At 38.6% G+C, this 17,988-nt stretch overlaps 4 protein-coding genes and 1 long non-coding RNA gene across 10 annotated transcripts in view; 2 read left to right on the forward strand and 3 right to left on the reverse strand.

The window, feature by feature from the left end:
* Positions 1-80: 80 nt before the first annotated feature.
* Positions 81-6,563, reverse strand: helq (helicase, POLQ like). Of its 4 annotated transcripts, none has more exons than XM_057360837.1 (19): positions 6,513-6,563; positions 6,170-6,422; positions 5,502-6,075; positions 5,240-5,418; positions 4,905-5,105; positions 4,745-4,817; positions 4,565-4,662; positions 4,302-4,400; positions 4,066-4,211; positions 3,343-3,582; positions 2,972-3,113; positions 2,766-2,870; positions 2,246-2,456; positions 1,866-2,023; positions 1,626-1,724; positions 1,185-1,358; positions 961-1,074; positions 585-719; positions 81-471 (listed from the first exon to the last, which is right to left on the reverse strand). In XM_057360837.1, the coding sequence occupies exons 2-19, from the start codon at positions 6,323-6,325 to the stop codon at positions 388-390; spliced, it is 2,988 nt and encodes a 995-aa protein (XP_057216820.1). In that variant the 5' UTR covers positions 6,326-6,422; positions 6,513-6,563; the 3' UTR covers positions 81-387. The 4 variants fall into 4 exon arrangements, with proteins under 4 accessions (XP_057216820.1, XP_057216821.1, XP_057216819.1 ...); XM_057360838.1 differs by having other exon boundaries at positions 6,504-6,518; XM_057360836.1 differs by having other exon boundaries at positions 6,170-6,553.
* Positions 6,564-6,847: 284 nt separating this feature from the next.
* mrps18c (mitochondrial ribosomal protein S18C) lies at positions 6,848-8,251 on the forward strand. Of its 2 annotated transcripts, none has more exons than XM_057360353.1 (6): positions 6,848-6,979; positions 7,291-7,346; positions 7,432-7,515; positions 7,598-7,655; positions 7,739-7,798; positions 7,927-8,251. In XM_057360353.1, exons 1-6 carry the CDS (start codon positions 6,907-6,909, stop codon positions 8,001-8,003), a joined length of 408 nt encoding a protein of 135 aa, XP_057216336.1. In that variant the 5' UTR covers positions 6,848-6,906; the 3' UTR covers positions 8,004-8,251. The 2 variants fall into 2 exon arrangements, with proteins under 2 accessions (XP_057216336.1, XP_057216337.1); XM_057360354.1 differs by having other exon boundaries at positions 7,872-7,986.
* On the reverse strand, positions 8,242-10,605 carry abraxas1 (abraxas 1, BRCA1 A complex subunit). 2 transcript variants are annotated; one of them, XM_057360352.1, is made up of 9 exons: positions 10,372-10,605; positions 10,134-10,224; positions 9,983-10,019; positions 9,801-9,867; positions 9,514-9,710; positions 9,298-9,417; positions 9,097-9,181; positions 8,896-9,010; positions 8,242-8,611 (listed from the first exon to the last, which is right to left on the reverse strand). In XM_057360352.1, exons 1-9 carry the CDS (start codon positions 10,456-10,458, stop codon positions 8,421-8,423), a joined length of 990 nt encoding a protein of 329 aa, XP_057216335.1. In that variant the 5' UTR covers positions 10,459-10,605; the 3' UTR covers positions 8,242-8,420. The 2 variants fall into 2 exon arrangements, with proteins under 2 accessions (XP_057216335.1, XP_057216334.1); XM_057360351.1 differs by having other exon boundaries at positions 8,242-8,800.
* A 407-nt stretch (positions 10,606-11,012) lies between these two features.
* gpat3 (glycerol-3-phosphate acyltransferase 3) lies at positions 11,013-16,227 on the forward strand. Its single transcript, XM_057360420.1, has 13 exons — positions 11,013-11,128; positions 11,672-11,865; positions 12,126-12,192; positions 13,265-13,559; positions 13,704-13,778; positions 13,895-13,984; positions 14,344-14,437; positions 14,523-14,638; positions 14,730-14,785; positions 14,867-14,952; positions 15,039-15,167; positions 15,294-15,373; positions 15,542-16,227. The coding sequence occupies exons 2-13, from the start codon at positions 11,722-11,724 to the stop codon at positions 15,657-15,659; spliced, it is 1,350 nt and encodes a 449-aa protein (XP_057216403.1). The 5' UTR covers positions 11,013-11,128; positions 11,672-11,721; the 3' UTR covers positions 15,660-16,227.
* The window catches only part of LOC130570221 (uncharacterized), a 50,066-nt gene continuing 45,382 nt past the window's right edge, over positions 13,305-17,988 (reverse strand). Inside the window, exon 4 of the long non-coding RNA XR_008964936.1 lies at positions 13,305-13,376. This is a non-coding gene — a long non-coding RNA (uncharacterized LOC130570221). The remainder of the gene's footprint in view (positions 13,377-17,988) is intronic.

Consider the following 17,988-nt stretch of genomic DNA (forward strand, 5'->3'; position numbering starts at 1 on the left):
AGACCGATCGGCAATTGACATCACACTACCGCGAGAGCGCCTATGGAATAGTTTGCTCTCGCGTTTTTTTTTGTCACAGGCCGACTCGTCTGCGCAGCGCCTCTTGAAGTTTAACAAACCTAATATTTGCATATGTTATTTAATTGACTGGAAATCACATCATCACAGACAGACCTGTATTTCAACATGCACTTAGGAATGTATTGTTTCTTCGTTCATGGTTTTAAAATCCTTTGACACAAAACAAACATGACAATGCCAAACGAAACGAGGTTACTTTCACTTTTATTTTAGCCAGACAAATAGGCAAAAATATATATTTTTTCATAATGGCAGTAAAACTAAATAATATACATATAAACAAAATAAATACAGTCAAACAGAAACTTATAAAGATGGGAGATCAGATGGCAACATGAGCAGATCGTCCACTTCCTCCTGCAAGGCCTCTGCTTTCTCTTTTATTAACATCTAAAAATGAACATTAAAACATTAATATTGAAACAAAAGTCTGTCTGTCTGTATGCAAAGGTAATCGAAAAAGTAAAAAAAAAAAGGTGTCTATAGTAGATTAATCAGTTTACTTTTGCAGATGCAATAATTTGGTTGGCTTGTCTCTTGAAGAGGTTTTCAATAGTTTGAACCAGAATCTGTGGGTCAGCATTGGCGAGATGTGCCAATGTCTTGTAACCAGCATTATAGAGTTGCTTAGCACGATGCTGAATCAAACAAGAATGGGGAAAAAAAGCATTATATCAATAACAGGCAAAATAATTTAGCTTATTTGACTCCTTTTTATGAAGTGATTATTTATGGTGTCATAGCATGGCTTAAACACACAGGTAAAGGTCAAAATCTCATTCAAATCACTAATTTCCTTTAAAATGTTCTAGTCATCATAATTACTTTGCAGAGACTGACAGCAAACATAGTTTCAGTGTGAGATGAATGAACACACACCTCCATGACTCCAGCCACTTCCATCAATGGAATGAGCTCAGCTTGTACACAGTAGGTCAGTCTGCGTGTCAGCTCAATAAGAAGAGCCTTGTAGGCCCAAAACTCCTCCAGCTCCTAAAATTTATAGACAAATCTTATAGTTCACATACAGGCTCTGACAAGGCTATAGAAATTAAGGAAGCATATATTTAGACTGATATGTCATAGCATGATCTGATTTGAACCTCGGTAAAGTGCAGCACGGAGCAGCCAAAAGCAGAAGCAGAGCTCAGGAGAGTCTGTACGAAGCCTCTGGTCAGCTGGAATCTCTCTGACACGTTCCACAGGTTTGTCTCCTTTAGTAGAGAGTACAACACCAATGCCAAGTACAACCTATTCACCACCACAGTGTCCACAGGCTGAGAAAAAACAAAGAACAAATCTAGTTTCACAAGTCATATTTGCTCCTGGGGTTGAGTGTAGGTTTAGCATTACTAAATCCCTTAATAGGCTTAGGATTTAAGTAATACTATATTCCATTCACTTTAACATTTTTTGAATATTCTCAGAGCTTGTTAATGATAATGATATCATTCTATATCGTCCTTAGGATTTTCTTAAATCAAGCATGTTTAATCACACGAAACAGGGATGTGAAGCTTGAGAGGAATGCTGTTTCTGTCCACCTTTCTCACGCTCTGTCCTGCTGCTTTCCTGGTCACAAAACTTTCAGGCACTCCGACAGCAGTGGCCATCTTCTGTTCAGCAGCTGACAAATTTGTAAACTAGAAAGCAAAATTCATATTCAGTACTATACATATTCTCTAAGAGGAGCACATTTGGAGCCAATATTAACGCTAACAGAAATGGCACACATCACCTTTACAGGTGTAATACATCACTAATTCACAACAAGAGCATCCCACCTGCCTGAAGTAGATCATCCAGTCCGGCTTGCATTGATGCACCATGTCATAAGGAGTTACCAGATACACTAAATGAAGAAAACTATTTAGCAGTAAACCCTCCAGCCCTTTAGACAGATCTCGGTAGAGCAGATCACAGTAGTTTAGATCTACTGAACCTGCAAAGACGAGTAACAATTTTAACAGAAAACAATCCAAAAGAGGTTTTGGACTAAGAGTATTTCTACAGAAAAACAGGAAGAAAGGAGCAGACTGAGGTACACTTTCTAAACATGGTCATGTTGCCATCCTGTGGAAAATATATGTATATGAGTAGTATATGGCTACATGTTGATGCATACAGTATATCTCACAATTACTATCTCCGTCCTGTGCTGTACCTTTAAAAGTTGCTCTCCCAAGCCTGGTGATTTGCAGAGTTGCTTCACCCTGTTCATCAGCAGAGGCTTCAATAAGACCCTTTTGCTTCAGTATCTCTATGGACTCCACTGTAAGATCCCACAAACTCTTCTCTGGAGTCACCTGAGCTTCCTGAACACTAATGAGAGTGCCTTTCATGAAATCCTTCACTTGTTCCACCGTTGTACCTATCTAAAAAACAAAGGAAAGCATTTAGTGTACAGACGTTTTTATCCAAAGCACCTTCGGCTTGCCTGCTAGGGCCTTAAAGACAAAATATAAAAAATTACGGCATAAAGCAAGTTTCACTACCTTCAACACAAGGAAAAACAACAACATGACTTTCCTGTGCTATAAAAATAAATCGCTTGACTACAAGGAATGCACTACAGTGTATACAGTGAATCAGTTGTGTTCCCTAGAAATCGAACCGTTAAGTTTTATAATAAAGTATAATGAAATTATTTTGAAACCATCATTCAGGTAAAAAGTTTAACTTACTTTAAGTCCAATGAGAGACAGAATAAGGCTGAGGAGGCCCCGCCCCCCATCATGCAGCAGGTTGCTGTAACACTTCTCCATTGGTGCAGACACTAGTTTTTTAGCCTAGAGAGGAACGAAAAGCTATAAATCTATAAATAAATAATTCCATACAAATAAATTGTTTTTATTAACTCACAAAGTTAATCTTTAAAAACGTTCTTTACCATGGCTGTATCTTTGTCCTGCAGGATAAGGATACTCTCACCCATGGCATCAATACCTGCTCGTCCGGCTCGTCCCACCATCTGTTTGTATTGACTTCTCTTCAAAAAGTCTGCAGCTACGTATGGAGACCGCAAAATCACCCTGAGAAGTCACATGAGAGAGTGTCTAAACAAAAAAAAAAGCTCTCATAATATTAAAACTCAATTGTAAGCCAAATTACTTTTTTTAATGATTTTTTATGCCAACATGGCAGGTGTAGTATGTCCAAGAGTGCATTCATACATTCACTGCAAATCTCAAGGATGATCTAGAAAACGTTCTGCATTAAATACAGTACATAGGGTATTAAACATGGGGAATTTGGGCAGACCTGCGTGCGGGGAGGTTGATCCCAGCAGCAAGGGTGGAAGTGCAGGTGAGGAGGCAGAGCACCCCTGACGAATAGGCCTCCTCCACCAGCTTCCTCTCATCACTGGTCAGACCGCTGTGGTGGTAGGCCAGGCCGAAGGGGACAGTCTTCTGCAGGACGGGACACAGGGATCCATTACCACTGTACCTCAGCTCACCCAGGAGCGTGGCTTTCTCTGCCTCTTTGTGCTTTAGAAAATACCTGAAACAATGAAGCACTTTTATGACCCTCAAGCAATGGTAAATCCACTTCCTGAATCCAGCACTATTCGTTAGTTGCACAAGATGGCTCTGGTGAGCTTTTGGGATGACAGGGTCGGCCGATAATTTCCGGTTGTATAACACTGTATGGGGAAAGGAGGATTTCGTTTTTTTAGTTAAAAAAGAAGTAATATATCAGCGATATGACAGATCCCCTATACATTGATGAGCACTTCGTTAAGCCAAAACAATTCGATAGTGTTATACGACCGAAATTCAGTCTGCGGACCCTGCCGTCGCAAAAGCTCACTGGCGCCATCTTGTGCAACTCATTGCTCCTAATATTGATTTTTGATATTTTAGAATTTGAGCATAATTTGTATGCATGAAATTGTATTTCTTATGTAAGAAAATCAGTGGGACTTCCTGGTCAAATAAAAGCTATGCAAGCTGAAGCATTTAAGTTTTATACGCATTTACGCACTTATTTAAATACTTGCAGATCATTCCAGCCAGGTTCTCACAGTTCTTCTTGGTGGCACAGAATATCAGGCAGGACTGCTGAGGAATCACTTCCGTAGCTAGAGCTACGATGTGGTCAGGATCCATCTTTTGCATTCCACTGGAGTACTGAAAAAGTCCAGTGCACAAAACTTCAACCATATCTTATATTGAGTTAAAAATTGATTTGAGTTTTTGGTCCTGGGTGAGCTTCCATACCTTAAAATTCAACAGCCGTGAAAATCTAAAGCATTCCTCTTCTCTGGGGTCAACTTCATATATGCTGTCTTTAATTTTCACAAACTCTTTCAGTTCAACCTATAAAATTATCAATAATTAAACTGAAGGCAAAATTCTCAAAGGCAATCTTACACTGTACTAAATAATCCAGTATTTTATATATTTGTGTACATAAAATGAAAAAGGTTTTCAACATTTGGCAAACAACAACCATTCATATTAGACATAGAGATTATTCTTACAGGTCTGAAATCATTAGTGTAGTTTTCAGCTCTCAGAAAAGTTTGAAGGTCTCCCACATTGCCAAGGGTTGCACTCATTCCAATAATGTGTGTTGATTCTTAAACGAAATTACAAAATGCATCTAAAAAAAACAGCCATCACAGACCAAGAGTCACATGTGCCATATTTAAACTACTCACTGCTCATGTACAGAATCTTTGATAAAGTCATTTCAAGAATCGCTCCTCTGCTTCCATCACCAAGCATATGGAGCTAAAAACAAACAAACAATTCAGTTGATAACAATAAACAAAAATAACATCAGGATCAACTAAACTACAGTCCATTATCAACACACACCTCATCTACAACAACCAGACCGATATTGTCTAGACGGTCGGTCTCTATTAATGAGTTCACAAGACTGTGTCCCTTCTCAATGGTCGTGATGTATAGAGAGTTCTTTTTTCTTCTCTTCACTGGAGGAAACTTGCCCTTACTGCCAGCATACTCCTCAACTAAGAAGTCCAGCTCAATTCCAAAGCTAGACAACCCACGCACCTAAGGGCCAAATCAATACATCTATTATTCAATGTTCAGTGGATCACAACACAGCAAAACATTTTAAAACTGCTTGCTTGCATTATAAATGCTGTTATACTGCAATAATAAGTTAAGTCAATAGTCAGACTGACCTTTTCTTGAACCAGAGACACGTATGGTAAAATAAGCAGTGCATCCTTTCTTCTACACAAGAGCTCCTTAAATATAAGAATCTCAGCCACTAGTGTCTTTCCTCCACTTGTTGGTAAAGAATAAATGAGATTTCGTCTTTGCTGCACTGAATCCAGGCTTAAACATGTCTTCTGCCACTCTGAAATACAAAGAAAAGGGACTGATGAATCAACACCCCAGATTCACAGGACGCATAGAAAAAAGACGATGGGAAATATTTACCATACAAATCCTGAATTCCCTTTAATCTCAAGATAAGATCTTTAACTTTGGATGGGAGACCAAAGAAAGGACCCCGGTCCCCCTCGTCGGATATTGATTCTATGGTCTTCATGGCAACGCTGATCTCCTCTGTCATCACAGCTTCCTTCTGTTGCACAGTTTTGGAGACTGTGCTGGATGTTGCTGCATTGTCAATAAGTACCTGCTTTAAATGGTCTTTCATACTTCTTCTGGTCTTTCGGGGTGGCTTGTTTACACTGACACCTGCATGATTGACAGTTGGTCTGTGATTAGGTGTGGAGGTGTTATGTGTGCCCATGGAAGAGCATTTTTGTGGTGTCGAGACAACTTGTTGAAAGGCAAGCTGAGAGCTTGGCAAAGCCCTCAGTGGTGAATCTCTAAGATCCTCTGCTAAAATGGAGTCTGTGAGGTAATCCTCACAGGACTGTGGAGTCTGCTGGTCCTTGTGATGGTGTCGCATCTGGAGTTCCACATCTTCAAGTTTAGCCAGAAAAGAGCTGTCACCCACAATGCTGTCATAACCTTCGAATAAATCCTCATTGTCACTGCAACACTAGACAGACAACAAACAGAGCTTTGAAACACCACCACAGCGAATATACCACAGTATTCAATCAACGTTTTTATTGGATGCAGTAACTGCTTACCAGATCTGTGTCTTTACTGTCGGTCATGTCTGATGTGACACTGGACCGTTTCTTGGCCGGAGTAATGTGACTTCTCACACCATCTCTTGATCTTTTTCTTGAAGACGAAGTGTTACGCTTAACCACAATGTCTTGTATGTGGTTGTCAGCATACATTACTACGGTACTTCTCACCGAGACTATGGCATTATAACATTATATTACTGAGTCAGTAATCGACAACGAAGAGCTGACAGACCATGGCAGGTTAATGCTGCAAAGGAAAACACAAACCCAATTGTTTACCAATCAAACAAATATGTATTATTGTACAAAATAAGACTCAGATATTGACCGTGTTTACCAAACACGAGCTCTTTGAAAGTAAACAGGACTTTCGAAAAGACGAACGTTAGCTATGACGACCAATGAGAGCTTTGCTTTTGTACCACGTGACCATTAAAAGAGCAAGCAAGCGTCTGACGCGAACAACAAAGGTCCCCAAGTTGTATAATTGAAACTCTTCCTAGAAATGAGATAACATTAGAAAACACATAACTCTATACTTTTCAAAAAACGACAAATCTACAAACTTTTATAAAAAATATTTCAAATGTTTAAAATTACACGCACATTTGTGTTCTCCGATCCTGTAGGTGGCAGTGAATTTCAACAAACGCTTTCTAAACCGTCCTGAAAGATTCAGCCAAATAAAATCGGTCAGGAACTGTCATGGTGCCCTCTATGTGAAGATAGAAATGTTTGCCCTTTCTTACTGCCGTCTGTTATTACAGGGGTTTTCCAGACAACCAGTCAATCCAGTGGTCAGAGGTATTTTTTTAATAATATCGCTTTCCAATTTTATGTGTACAATACGTTTTCTCGTAAAGCTAGTTACCTAGACAACTTGTAAGTATTTGCAAGCACGCTTACGTGCGGCACCCAGCTCGTTTATCATCAGAGATATTCATTTACATACATATTCTAGCAAATCACATTACCTGGGTATAAAAGTATAATATACGGTGATGCTAATCTGGATCTGTTTTATAAGATGAATACATAACATATTTACGTGGTGTGAAACAACACTTGCCAGCGTAAGTACATTGACTTCTCTCCCCATTTCATTTGTTCTACAGCAGTACAATGTACCAGGAGTCTGACAGCATCTCAGCAACCGACGAAAGATGACATGGCAAGCGATTTAAATGTTATCTGAAATGTTTTTTTTTTTTAATATATGTTTTCATATGTTCAGTAACAGTAACATTTCCGAACAGCCCATCAAAATAGAAAACCCGTACAAGCAACCACCGAGAACGTGCATTCTGTGCAAAACACCCGTAGATTTAAAAAATGTTCAGGTTGGTAAAATCTTTTAGAATATGAGAAAGTTAATTATTGTTCTTGAGTAAAAAATGATATCTATTTTTTATTTCTCTGCAGCTGCTGTCTCAGTTCATTTCCCCACATACAGGCAGAATATATGGCAGGCATATAACTGGTGAGTTTTAGTTAAATTAATTTGTAGTATTGTTGTAAAATGTCTTTCCCTGAATTACTTAGAAACACTAACTTTATTTACAGGTCTGTGTGGCCAGAAGCAGAGGGAGGTAACAAAGGCAATAAAGAAAGCTCGGTCAATGGGTAAGAATCAAACTGATTCATTTAGAACATTGCTAATGAGAAATGCCATTTATTTGCCTGTTGTATGTTTCAGTTTGTTGCAGGTAGGACTATAAATCAAGTAATGAAGGTCTCTGTCCTACCCACAGGTTTTATGTCAGTCACGCTGAAGGATCCACAGTTTATCAAAGACCCTGACATTTGTGGCATCCGGCACTTTGACTAAGACGAATTGGGTTAAAATACCTGTTAGAATTGTGTTTAGGCTATGGCTTCTTTTAGACATACTAAATCTGACTATCTTCAAGCCTGGATTGGTAAAATTGTCTGTTTAACGTGAGTTTTGTTTCTGTAAATGTTTTTCAAAAATTCAAAATGGTAATGAAAATAAACCTTGAAATATTAAGGAATCAGAAATCATAGTGTAATATGCTATAAGATAATGGGTTAAATAAAACAACACGTCAATTCACATTACTTTTAATTTTGTGGGAAGGTTTTATAAAAAATTAAGTTTTAAAATAGTTTAACAAAATAGCACAACCCACGTGCAGTAGGCATGAAAATAAAGGCAACCATTCAGGTATAAAATCTGTAATGCCTTCCAACCAGGTAGATTTACTCGATCAATAAAAATATTTTTTTAAAAGATAGGAGAATTACTTCTGCTCTGTCCATTCATCTCAATCTCTGTATCTGAGCTGCTCTCCAAGGTTGATTCATTGGCATCATTGGTTTTCCTCTTCCTTTTAAGTCTCTGAGAAAAACCAGCAGCAAGGCATTTTTTCCTGAGTCTTGGGGCTCGGTCCACATTCCTCTTGTTGTGTTGATTCTCTAGAATCAGAGGCAGTTTGGTGGGAATGTCAACATGGTGGTCAGTATTACAGCACAGTTCTAATACAGGGAAACCCTGAACAGTGAGGGTTTGTGTCCGTAATGAGGGTGCGTCGGGGAAAAGAGTTCTCAGAGCTGAACACAGAAGAATGTTTTCTTTGGGTTCATCTGGAGAGGCACATTCTCGGGCTGTTACAAGATTAGAGTTATTGATCAACTTACTACTGTTACATTACAACAAACGTGAGAATAAAGTGCATAGTGAAGGGCATGTTAAATCTTACTATCATTTTTCTTTGAGTGTTTCTTCTGGTTTCTGAGAGCCTCTTTGAGTTGAGTGATGTCTGCTTGAAGCTTCTCCACTGCTCTTTCACTCTTCTCAACTTCCTTACACATGTTCTGTGGAAAAAAAGGATATGAAAGTTGAATACATACAATTTAGTTATTTAAATTGCATTATTTATTAGTTATTTTTAAATACTAACCTGCATTTCAGCCAATAAGGCATCATTCATGTCACTGACATTTCTGACCTCCTTTAAATCATCCCCTGAGCAGAAAAATTTGGTCCTGACACAGACAGAAACATGATTTAGCAGCCCAGAAAATAACTAGTTTACAGGTCATCCTTATGATACCATATGCATCAATTGTGATGATAAAAGTCTGGTTTAACTTATATGTACCTGTGTTGATTAACAGCTTGGCTCTGTCCTAAAGACGGACAAATGGCTGATACTCTCCAGTAGTCCTGTTGTTCAAGATTTCCCAGATTGCTTACCAAGATCGGTATATTTATATACTGGCTATATAGAGATAATAAATATTTGTTGAAAAACTAGAACTCAACATATTTCAAGAGTTTTTGTGAACCTATTACAGAGATGACTGTCAAATCTTACCTGCTGTGCCATATGAAAGCTGAGAACTCAAGGCGATGGGTGGAGCCTGATACTGTTGCCTGAGAAGGTGTAAGCAATAAGAAAACAAGTTCCTGATTGGACAGGTTTTTTCTCATATTCTGATGAATCACTTGTTCCATGAAGGTCATTCGCTGACTCGTGTTCCGTCGTTGTTTGTACCAGCCAATCACATTCTCCTTGACACAAATAAATGGAGTGAGCAGACAGTTCTTCATAATTTGCTTTATTCATTCTTCATTTATTTCTAAACGAAAATAAGCGAATACCTCTTTGTAATCTGACAGTATCTGTCGTATTTTCTGCTCGCTCACAACGCCAACATTACTGTAGAAACTTCCAGGAGAATTGTTGCATCCGTAAATTACACAACGCTATTATAAATTAAAAACCTATATATACTTGAATTATACAGACGTGTGGAAAACGAACGTGCACATAAAACACTTACCTATGGAGTTTACGACAAGGGATGTGTTTTTGAATGTCTGAAAACATGAATTGACATTAAACATTATGACACTAGTGTTGTCATGGTCTCATCGACAATTTAGCGTGTTTTGGATTGTAGTGACTGGAGAAATCAAACAGATAAAACTTACGTATAGTGTGCTCAACCTGTATTTGATCAATCTGGGAGTCTGTGATTCTACAGTTCTCCTCTCCGACACTCTCTCCGAGAACGAGACCTTCCTTTAAACATCATAAATGATAACAGAATTTAAGGGATAAAAAAATGCTCATCAAACATTTTTAACGCCATTTAACGTTAGTCTGAAATATAACGCAGCCAAGTGTCAGCAGGTTAATCTAGTCACACTGGTATCTTAGGCAACTTACCACATCCGCATCACAATTCAAATGATGAAACATCATTGAACTCAATACGAAACCCGATATTCGGACAGTTGTGTCGTATCCCTCCATGTTTTTGGGATAAACGGTGTGTTAACTAACGTTACCGCAACTGCATATTTTAGGTGAAAGCTATTAAGTGGAGTTATTAAGCTACATGTACAAACTTTCTGCGCTTGAACGTTTCGTTTATTTATTCGCTATTCTTGAGACAGCCGTAAAACAGCGCAACATTTGCCTGTGCTGCCACCTTGTGTTGCGGAGTAATTAGTACTTCTACAGTAGTTCCGTCTGTTTCCTACAGTTTACACGTAACAAAAACTTATCCGTTTTGTATGCCAAAAAGAATATCTTATTTTCTGTAGCTTGGAAACTGTTTGCTATATTGTATAATGTAGTGCATTTGTTATAGATTTTAAAACAGTTTGTAGTTGTGAGGGTGAGTAATGTCTAAATACGACTCGAAGTCATTGTATATACAACATTTATTATGACAGTAGATGTTATATTTTATTTCTACAAAAGTAAACGAGTAAATTATGTACCAATTCTATTTTGAAATAAGACACCATTATGTTGACCACAAGGAGGCGCTTTTGCATCATTTATAACCATATGTGGACGAACTTTGTCACCAGGCACACAAAGTTTTCCGGACAAAATTTGCGGACAAAGTACGCATTTTAACATCAGCTTCAAGCGCTTGGAATCCAGAAACGAATGTTATTCAGGTGTTGTACAGGTATGTGTGTACTGAGTATTTATTTGTTGTTGTTTTAGCACTCATGTGATACTGTTGTTACATTGTTATGGCACAGCGGTTTCGTATAACGGAAAAGCAAACGGAGACCTCGAATGTAAAAAGTTTGTGCTAATTGTTTTAAAGTCCCTTCACAAGTTTGTCAAAAATCATTAAGTACAATAGTAAGTAGAGCATATGCAGGGTTGAACACATTCTCGCAAATGTGTCGCTATTTAAAGGGTTCATTGCATTTATGGGACCTTTACGTTGAAAATACCATACTAGAATAAACTGTGTTACCTTTTTTACGTTGTTACTATACAAAAAAAACATTCTAAAGGTTTCTTACAGTGTTCAATTAATTTATTATGATTTACATTGATTTAAATAATTACATTTCAGCTTAACTAGACTAAATGTATACAGATACAGGCCAACCGCATAAAAATCCAGACACAGTACTAACATGTTGATTACGAAATTGCGTTTTTAAATATGCACCACCACTGTTTTGTCTTCTTCCCCCTCAACCTACTTAACCAGATGGCCCGTGCCCAGAGACTAGTCCCATAGACTGACAGAGGTGTACAGAAATGGAGGGTGCTTGGGATATTGCATCTGTGCTCTTCCAGGTGTGGCTGTCCATGGTGGTGGTTCTCATCATGTTACCTGCAATGTTTGGTGTGTCCCTGGGGTTCACAGATCTTTACATCAAGGTGCTTGTTAAAACGCTGGAGGTAAATGCTCTTAACCAGATATTCTTTTTAAAGTGGGTGCTCTTTTACATATCTGATATTATACATATTACCTGCAGTTTCTGGAAAAATCTTGAATTCTTTTACCTAAGTGGATCATGCCAAGACAAGCTTGCAAAATTGCATGAAAGTAAAATATCTCATTGTTTTTTGAGCAGCATGTTATAAGCCGTGATAGTTAAACTGTATGCATAAAGCTTTATGTCAAGGGTGACCTGAAAATAAACTTGTTCTGTGGGCAGTGGGCCACTCGCAGAATCCAAAGAGGGCAGAACGAACAGCCTACATTGCCATCACAGTCAGCCAATGGTGAGTGAAATTATTGCATCTGTCAATGCATGATTACTTACTAAATGTAGCTGCAAGACATCTTTTGCATTCAGTATATCAACAGTATAGACAACTGGTTCCAAGAAAATGTTCTGTGATATTAGACTATAATTCAGTGTGCTTTAATTAATTTAATATGGTTGTGTCTGAATTATTCTTGCTAGCATTCATACAGAACATGAAATGAAAAGTGGATTAGCAAAGCCTCATTTTTATGTAAAGTGTGTTTAAATAATTTTATTATTGGCTTCATGCCTTGTTTCAGTCTTTCAAATGTACTGTAAACGGTATTGCAACAAATGACGGGTTTCATAATATCAGCTGATTCTATTAATGAACTTTACCCAGCTTAAGACAGAGGATTTCACTAGAGGCCTGATCACTAACAATCCCCCCCAAAATGATCTTGACAAACATTTGGACACATCTACTCATTCTTTATTATTTGTTCATATTTTAGAATAGTAGTTTAGTCATGAATTGTTTAATTCAATACAAACAAAGGTATGAGGGTTTTGTAAAGACCAAAAATGTTACACAAATCAAAACTCATATATTTTAGCTTATTACTCTGTTGCTATACAACTCTAGGCATTCTCTCATGAACAAACTTCATGAGGTGCTACCTGGGATATTTTCTCAATATTTACATTAGCTATTTAGTACAGATCTATTCAAAGCAACTTACAAATGAGGAACGTCACAAGTATGTGATCATATCATGACTGTAGGGGACAGGAGGTAACAGACAGGTAAACAGTATTGAAGTGCTGAAGTTCCCATGAGCACTTGGGTTTTTCCTTCACTTCACTTCACGTTTTTCCTGTCTAACTCATCCATAAAAAACGTCAGCTTTGTTAAATGCTTTTTAAGATCTTCTTAGTTAATAAAAATTGGGAATAACTGTTCTTGTCTCATGTTAAAGAGGAAGGAAATCTTACAATGAAATTACATAACACATTAAACCAAAGACTTCAGGAGGATTGCGCAGTTTGCCATGTGACGTTCTCTCACGTAAATAACTCACTTGAAACACTTTATTTTATCCCAGGGATCATCGAGAAGGATGATGGCTCTATGGAGGAGGAGATCGGGGAGCTGCGGCGGTCCCATCCCAAATCTCTGGCAGGAGCGGATTTTACACTGTGTGATGTCTTCTATTTCTGGAAGAAAGGCATCGAGAACATAGTTGAGGATCAGGTGACTCAGCGCTTCACTTCCGAGGAACTGGTTTCCTGGAACCTTCTCACGCGAACCAACAACAACTTCTGCTACATCAGCGTGCGGGTGACCATCATATGGGGCCTGGGAGTTTTTATACGCTACTGTATCTTGCTGCCTCTCAGGTGAGACTGATGTAATCCTACTGTTGTTATAGCAGATGATCCATATGACTAAACTCTTCATTTATGACTATATCTCGCTGTTATGGAAATATAGCAGTATCTTTCATATGCCCAGTCCAGTCTATCATTGTATTGTTTTTGCAGGATCACTTTGGCTGCTATCGGATTGAGCTGGTTGGTGATAGGAACTACACTTGTTGGATTCCTTCCTAACAGCAAGTAAATATCAAGTGTGCTTTATCAAATAAATTTAAGAGTCAAAGACAAAATGCTGAGATGTGTATAGAATATTCTCATAGGTCCATGTCCTAACAGCAGGTCTGTGTCTCTTTTAGTGTGAAGAACAGTCTTAGTGATCTGGTTCATATTACGTGCTACAGAATATGTGCCAGAGGCCTGTCAGCCACTATCCGCTATCACAATAAGTGAGCCAATGCTTCTTTTTTTATCCCAGTCTTTCCTGTCCCATCTTTGCCTCACTGTCCATCTGCTGCTCACGGTTTCTCTTCACCCGTGTTTGACCTGTGAGCACACACAGACACACACATAAGTTTGATTTTATAAAACAATTTATGAGCCATTTTACTTTTGATTCGACTTCGATTCCAAACCCTATTCTATTCGCTCAATCTTATCCCCTACAAAAAGGGGATCTGATCTTCACTATTTAGGCACAATCTCACCTGACCCCTATGCCCACACACTTGCTGTTTTCTCTTTCTTTTCAACACTCCCTATTATAGTCAGATGACCAGTTTCTTATGTTTTATGGGATGCATAACAGAGAGAATCGGCCCCAAAAAGGAGGTATCTGTGTTGCCAACCACACCTCCCCCATTGACATAGTCATTTTGGCAAACGATGGATGTTATGCTATGGTGAGTCATGTTGACTATATCAGACGTGTTGACGTTGTAGGCCTGTAGCAGGTGTCTTGTGTCTTTAACTCAACTTCATTCTCAGGTGGGTCAGGTTCATGGAGGGCTGATGGGGGTCATCCAGAGGTCAATGGTGCGATCGTGTCCCCACGTGTGGTTTGAGAGATCAGAGATGAAAGATCGCAACACGGTTGCCAAAAGGTGACAAATATTTCAACAGTTTGAGTGAATATACGTGTTTTGATCAGATCAGTGGAGTACAAACTGAAAGCATCGATTGTTGCTTTAACAGGTTAAAAGACCATATTGCTGATAAGACCAAGTTGCCAATACTAATCTTCCCAGAGGGTATGTTTTTTTAAATGTGATTATGTCTTTACGCCCAATATTAGTGTATGTTACGTGTTATGATCTATTCTCCTATTTTAGGAACTTGCATTAATAATACATCAGTAATGATGTTTAAGAAGGGAAGCTTTGAAATTGGTGGAACAATATACCCAGTAGCAATCAAGGTATCACATATAAGAAAATCTTTCCTTTAGCGGTATTAAGATACCCCCCTGAAAGGTGACGCACCTTATTTACTTTTCTCTGTCAGTACGACCCTCAGTTTGGAGATGCCTTCTGGAACAGTGCCAAGTACAACATGGTGAGCTACCTCCTTCGAATGATGACAAGCTGGGCCATCGTATGCAACGTGTGGTATCTCCCACCTATGAATCTAAAGGTGTGAAGTAACCTTTTTTGGATGTATTGGTTTATTCTTAATTTCTTAAAAGTTGACAAATAGAAATAGTTTCTTTACAGTTTCAGAATTAAATGTATTTTAAATGACTGCATTGTCTCTGATTAGAATGGGGAGGATGCTGTTCTTTTTGCAAACAGAGTCAAATCAGCCATAGCGAATCAGGGAGGACTGGTTGATCTGTCTTGGTAAGAGAACAGACGTCACTTGTACATATAATAAAAGTTTGAATTGTGATGTGTAGAATCTACATTACATGGATGTAAAACGCTATGCTTGCAAAGCAAGATCATCGGCCAGTTAGGCTATATCAGTTTATCACGTTTGCTGTGGACTGAAATACTGTTGTGCCGCAGGGACGGAGGACTGAAGAGAGCAAAGGTAAAAGACTCATATAAGGAGGAACAGCAGAAGATGTACAGCAGTATGATTGTGGGCTCAGACTGTCACGAGAACTCTGTGGGTCCCACATAAACACCAACTCTCAGTATTCATCAACTTCATTTGAAAGTGGGAAACACGTCTGTCCTTTACCTTCAACCAGCAAAGTTCTATTGGTGTTTTGATACAGTGATGTTTTGTAAACTGGAAAATTTATTTTATTTCGATCCACGGGTGCAAGTTTTTTCTTCTGTGTTTGTATATTTTGATCGTCTTAAATCTGTAATTGCAGCATGAAGGCAATTGATCATTGTGCTGGTGCAGAGTTACAGGATTCACTCATTTGAAGCATTTCATTTGTTCCTAAATGTTAGGTGCCGGGATGTTTTTTTAAATACACTGTATGGCATTGCATGTTATAACAGTCACTTTTTTGCACACTTAGATTATATTCCTGTTACATGATTTCCTAAAGTCTACATAGGGGAATGTTTTTAAAAATGTGAGCTGTAATATATTAAGGGCTTTCTGTGGACTGCTCTCGTGTGAACACTAGAGGTCACTCTTACCAAACTAATGGAAAGTTGAGCCAGGTCAAATAACTCAAATCACTAATATCTTTCTCAATAAAAGAATGAAACTCATTATTTGTATTCATTTCAAAGTATTTATAATGGTTATGAATGTGCCTGATAAACCTCATAATTCAAGAATCATTGAAGTGTGTGGGCCAATCCTATGGAGAATGTAACCCCCATGTAAAATGTGTCCACCAAAACAATTCTTTGAATTAAAATAATGTGATCACTTCTCAGCCCGCTACGAAAAGGCAAATCTCTCTCGCGTCTGTCAATTAGTGACGGCTGATGCACAAAGCACATTGAGTTCTAGATTGCAGGAGCACGAGCTCATTTTACTTGGAGCTCCATTGGAACGCCTGCCATTATAAAGTCATTAGACACCAACGTGTTTCACAGAAACTCAAAGTTTCTTAGCAAAGAAAAGCAGAGCGTGCAGTCATGGTGATTTCAAACAGCAGAGTGTGAGCAATGTGTGCTTACTGTGATGGCAGTTTAATAAAGAAAGCATCAAGTGTGAAATAGAACATAGTTATTCTCTGGCACAGAGGGCTGGAGGAGGCTTACATCTCTCTCTCTCTCTCTCTCTCTCTCCCTCTCTGTCTCTGTCTGAGTGCAGCATCTCCAGACGATCCTCCAACCCCTGTGAAAGGCTACACCGGGCTTTAATAACAGTCCAGCAACTTAAATTGCTTGAACAGAAATGTTTGTTCTCCTCTAACAGGATTGTAAATTATTAATCGGATCTGAAGCCGATTTTATAACCTGATTGTTGAGGTGGGATTCTCCACGAGCAGTGCTCTGGCACACCATTTACTGTGATGTATGTGTCTGCACATCTTTATATCCAATTTAATGTGATTCGGATAGATTTCAAAGCGACATCATAAAAAGCATAGAAGTGACCCCGGCAGAGCCTCGAACGCAGACCCCATACGATAGGCGGTCGTGTCTCGCTATTTTGATTTGATTTTCCCGAATTCTGTTTTTTACCCACATCTGATCTATACAAATGTAATGCCAGTACACTCAGTAAATATGAATAAATCGCTAAATTAGATCATTTTCCAGGAGAATGTAGTTCAAGCTGGACATCATTTTAAATCACAGTTTGCCTGGAACTGAGTGGTTTACCTAATCCGAAGAGTAAATGACCCCGGGCTCTGCCGGGGACCTGCCATTAGTTAAAGCCAAATATTTTTTAAATACATTGTTCTACAATCCTTTCTGTGATTCCAGCGGACCTCCCGCGCTAATGCATGCGATCTTGAGGTACAGTATGTCTCTTAGGGGAAAATCAATAGAGGAATACTGGACTCTCTTTTCTCTAAAAGCTCGGCACCTTGGGAGGAGTTCTAGTGCTTGAATATGCCCAAACGACGCCCTATTAAATGCAGTCGGGTTTTATGATAATGGCTTGATGAATTAAATGTTACTCACAAGACCGAGCTGAAATAGCACCTGCTACGGTTTCTCACTCTATTCATCACATTTAATTGAATGATTTATTTTATTTAAACAACCAAAATGCCTACGAAGTGTTTACATAGTGTCAATAACGCTCCTGTTCATGAATTTTAAAATTGATGTTCACGCTTTCATCCAAACATAGCAGCTCCACAACTAACGCCTGGTTTACAGAGGGCCATGACTGAAAGAAATGGATTATCAAGAATGTACACGGTCCAAATGAAACGGCCGAGTGTCTGACGGGAGGAAAAATAATACAAAGTATCCTCGGTTTTTGTCATGGTGCTAAAACACGTCGTCTCCCGGACAATATGAAACCAAAGAATGTGCATGATGCTTTAACATGGTACACTATATGTCCAAAACATGTCTGA

This window comes from Triplophysa rosa, linkage group LG19 (assembly GCF_024868665.1).
Source record: "Triplophysa rosa linkage group LG19, Trosa_1v2, whole genome shotgun sequence".
NCBI lineage: Eukaryota > Metazoa > Chordata > Actinopteri > Cypriniformes > Nemacheilidae > Triplophysa > Triplophysa rosa.

Coding starts and splice junctions, on each gene's coding strand:
- gpat3 (XM_057360420.1), top strand. CDS start 11,722: ATGGAGGGTGCTTGGGATATTGCATCTGTGCTCTTCCAGGTGTGGCTG. Junction 11,866..12,125: donor TGCTTGTTAAAACGCTGGAG/GTAAATGCTCTT, acceptor TTCTGTGGGCAG/TGGGCCACTCGCAGAATCCA. Junction 14,953..15,038: donor TATACCCAGTAGCAATCAAG/GTATCACATATA, acceptor TTTCTCTGTCAG/TACGACCCTCAGTTTGGAGA.
- mrps18c (XM_057360353.1), top strand. CDS start 6,907: ATGTTTGCCCTTTCTTACTGCCGTCTGTTATTACAGGGGTTTTCCAGA. Junction 7,347..7,431: donor AACCGACGAAAGATGACATG/GCAAGCGATTTA, acceptor ATTTCCGAACAG/CCCATCAAAATAGAAAACCC. Junction 7,516..7,597: donor TAGATTTAAAAAATGTTCAG/GTTGGTAAAATC, acceptor ATTTCTCTGCAG/CTGCTGTCTCAGTTCATTTC.
- abraxas1 (XM_057360351.1), bottom strand. CDS start 10,458: ATGGAGGGATACGACACAACTGTCCGAATATCGGGTTTCGTATTGAGT. Junction 9,711..9,800: donor TACTGTCAGATTACAAAGAG/GTATTCGCTTAT, acceptor ATTTGTGTCAAG/GAGAATGTGATTGGCTGGTA. Junction 8,801..8,895: donor ACACTCAAAGAAAAATGATA/GTAAGATTTAAC, acceptor ATCTTGTAACAG/CCCGAGAATGTGCCTCTCCA.
- helq (XM_057360837.1), bottom strand. CDS start 6,325: ATGTATGCTGACAACCACATACAAGACATTGTGGTTAAGCGTAACACT. Junction 1,725..1,865: donor GGATGATCTACTTCAGGCAG/GTGGGATGCTCT, acceptor TTTGCTTTCTAG/TTTACAAATTTGTCAGCTGC. Junction 720..960: donor AAGTGGCTGGAGTCATGGAG/GTGTGTGTTCAT, acceptor TGTTTGATTCAG/CATCGTGCTAAGCAACTCTA.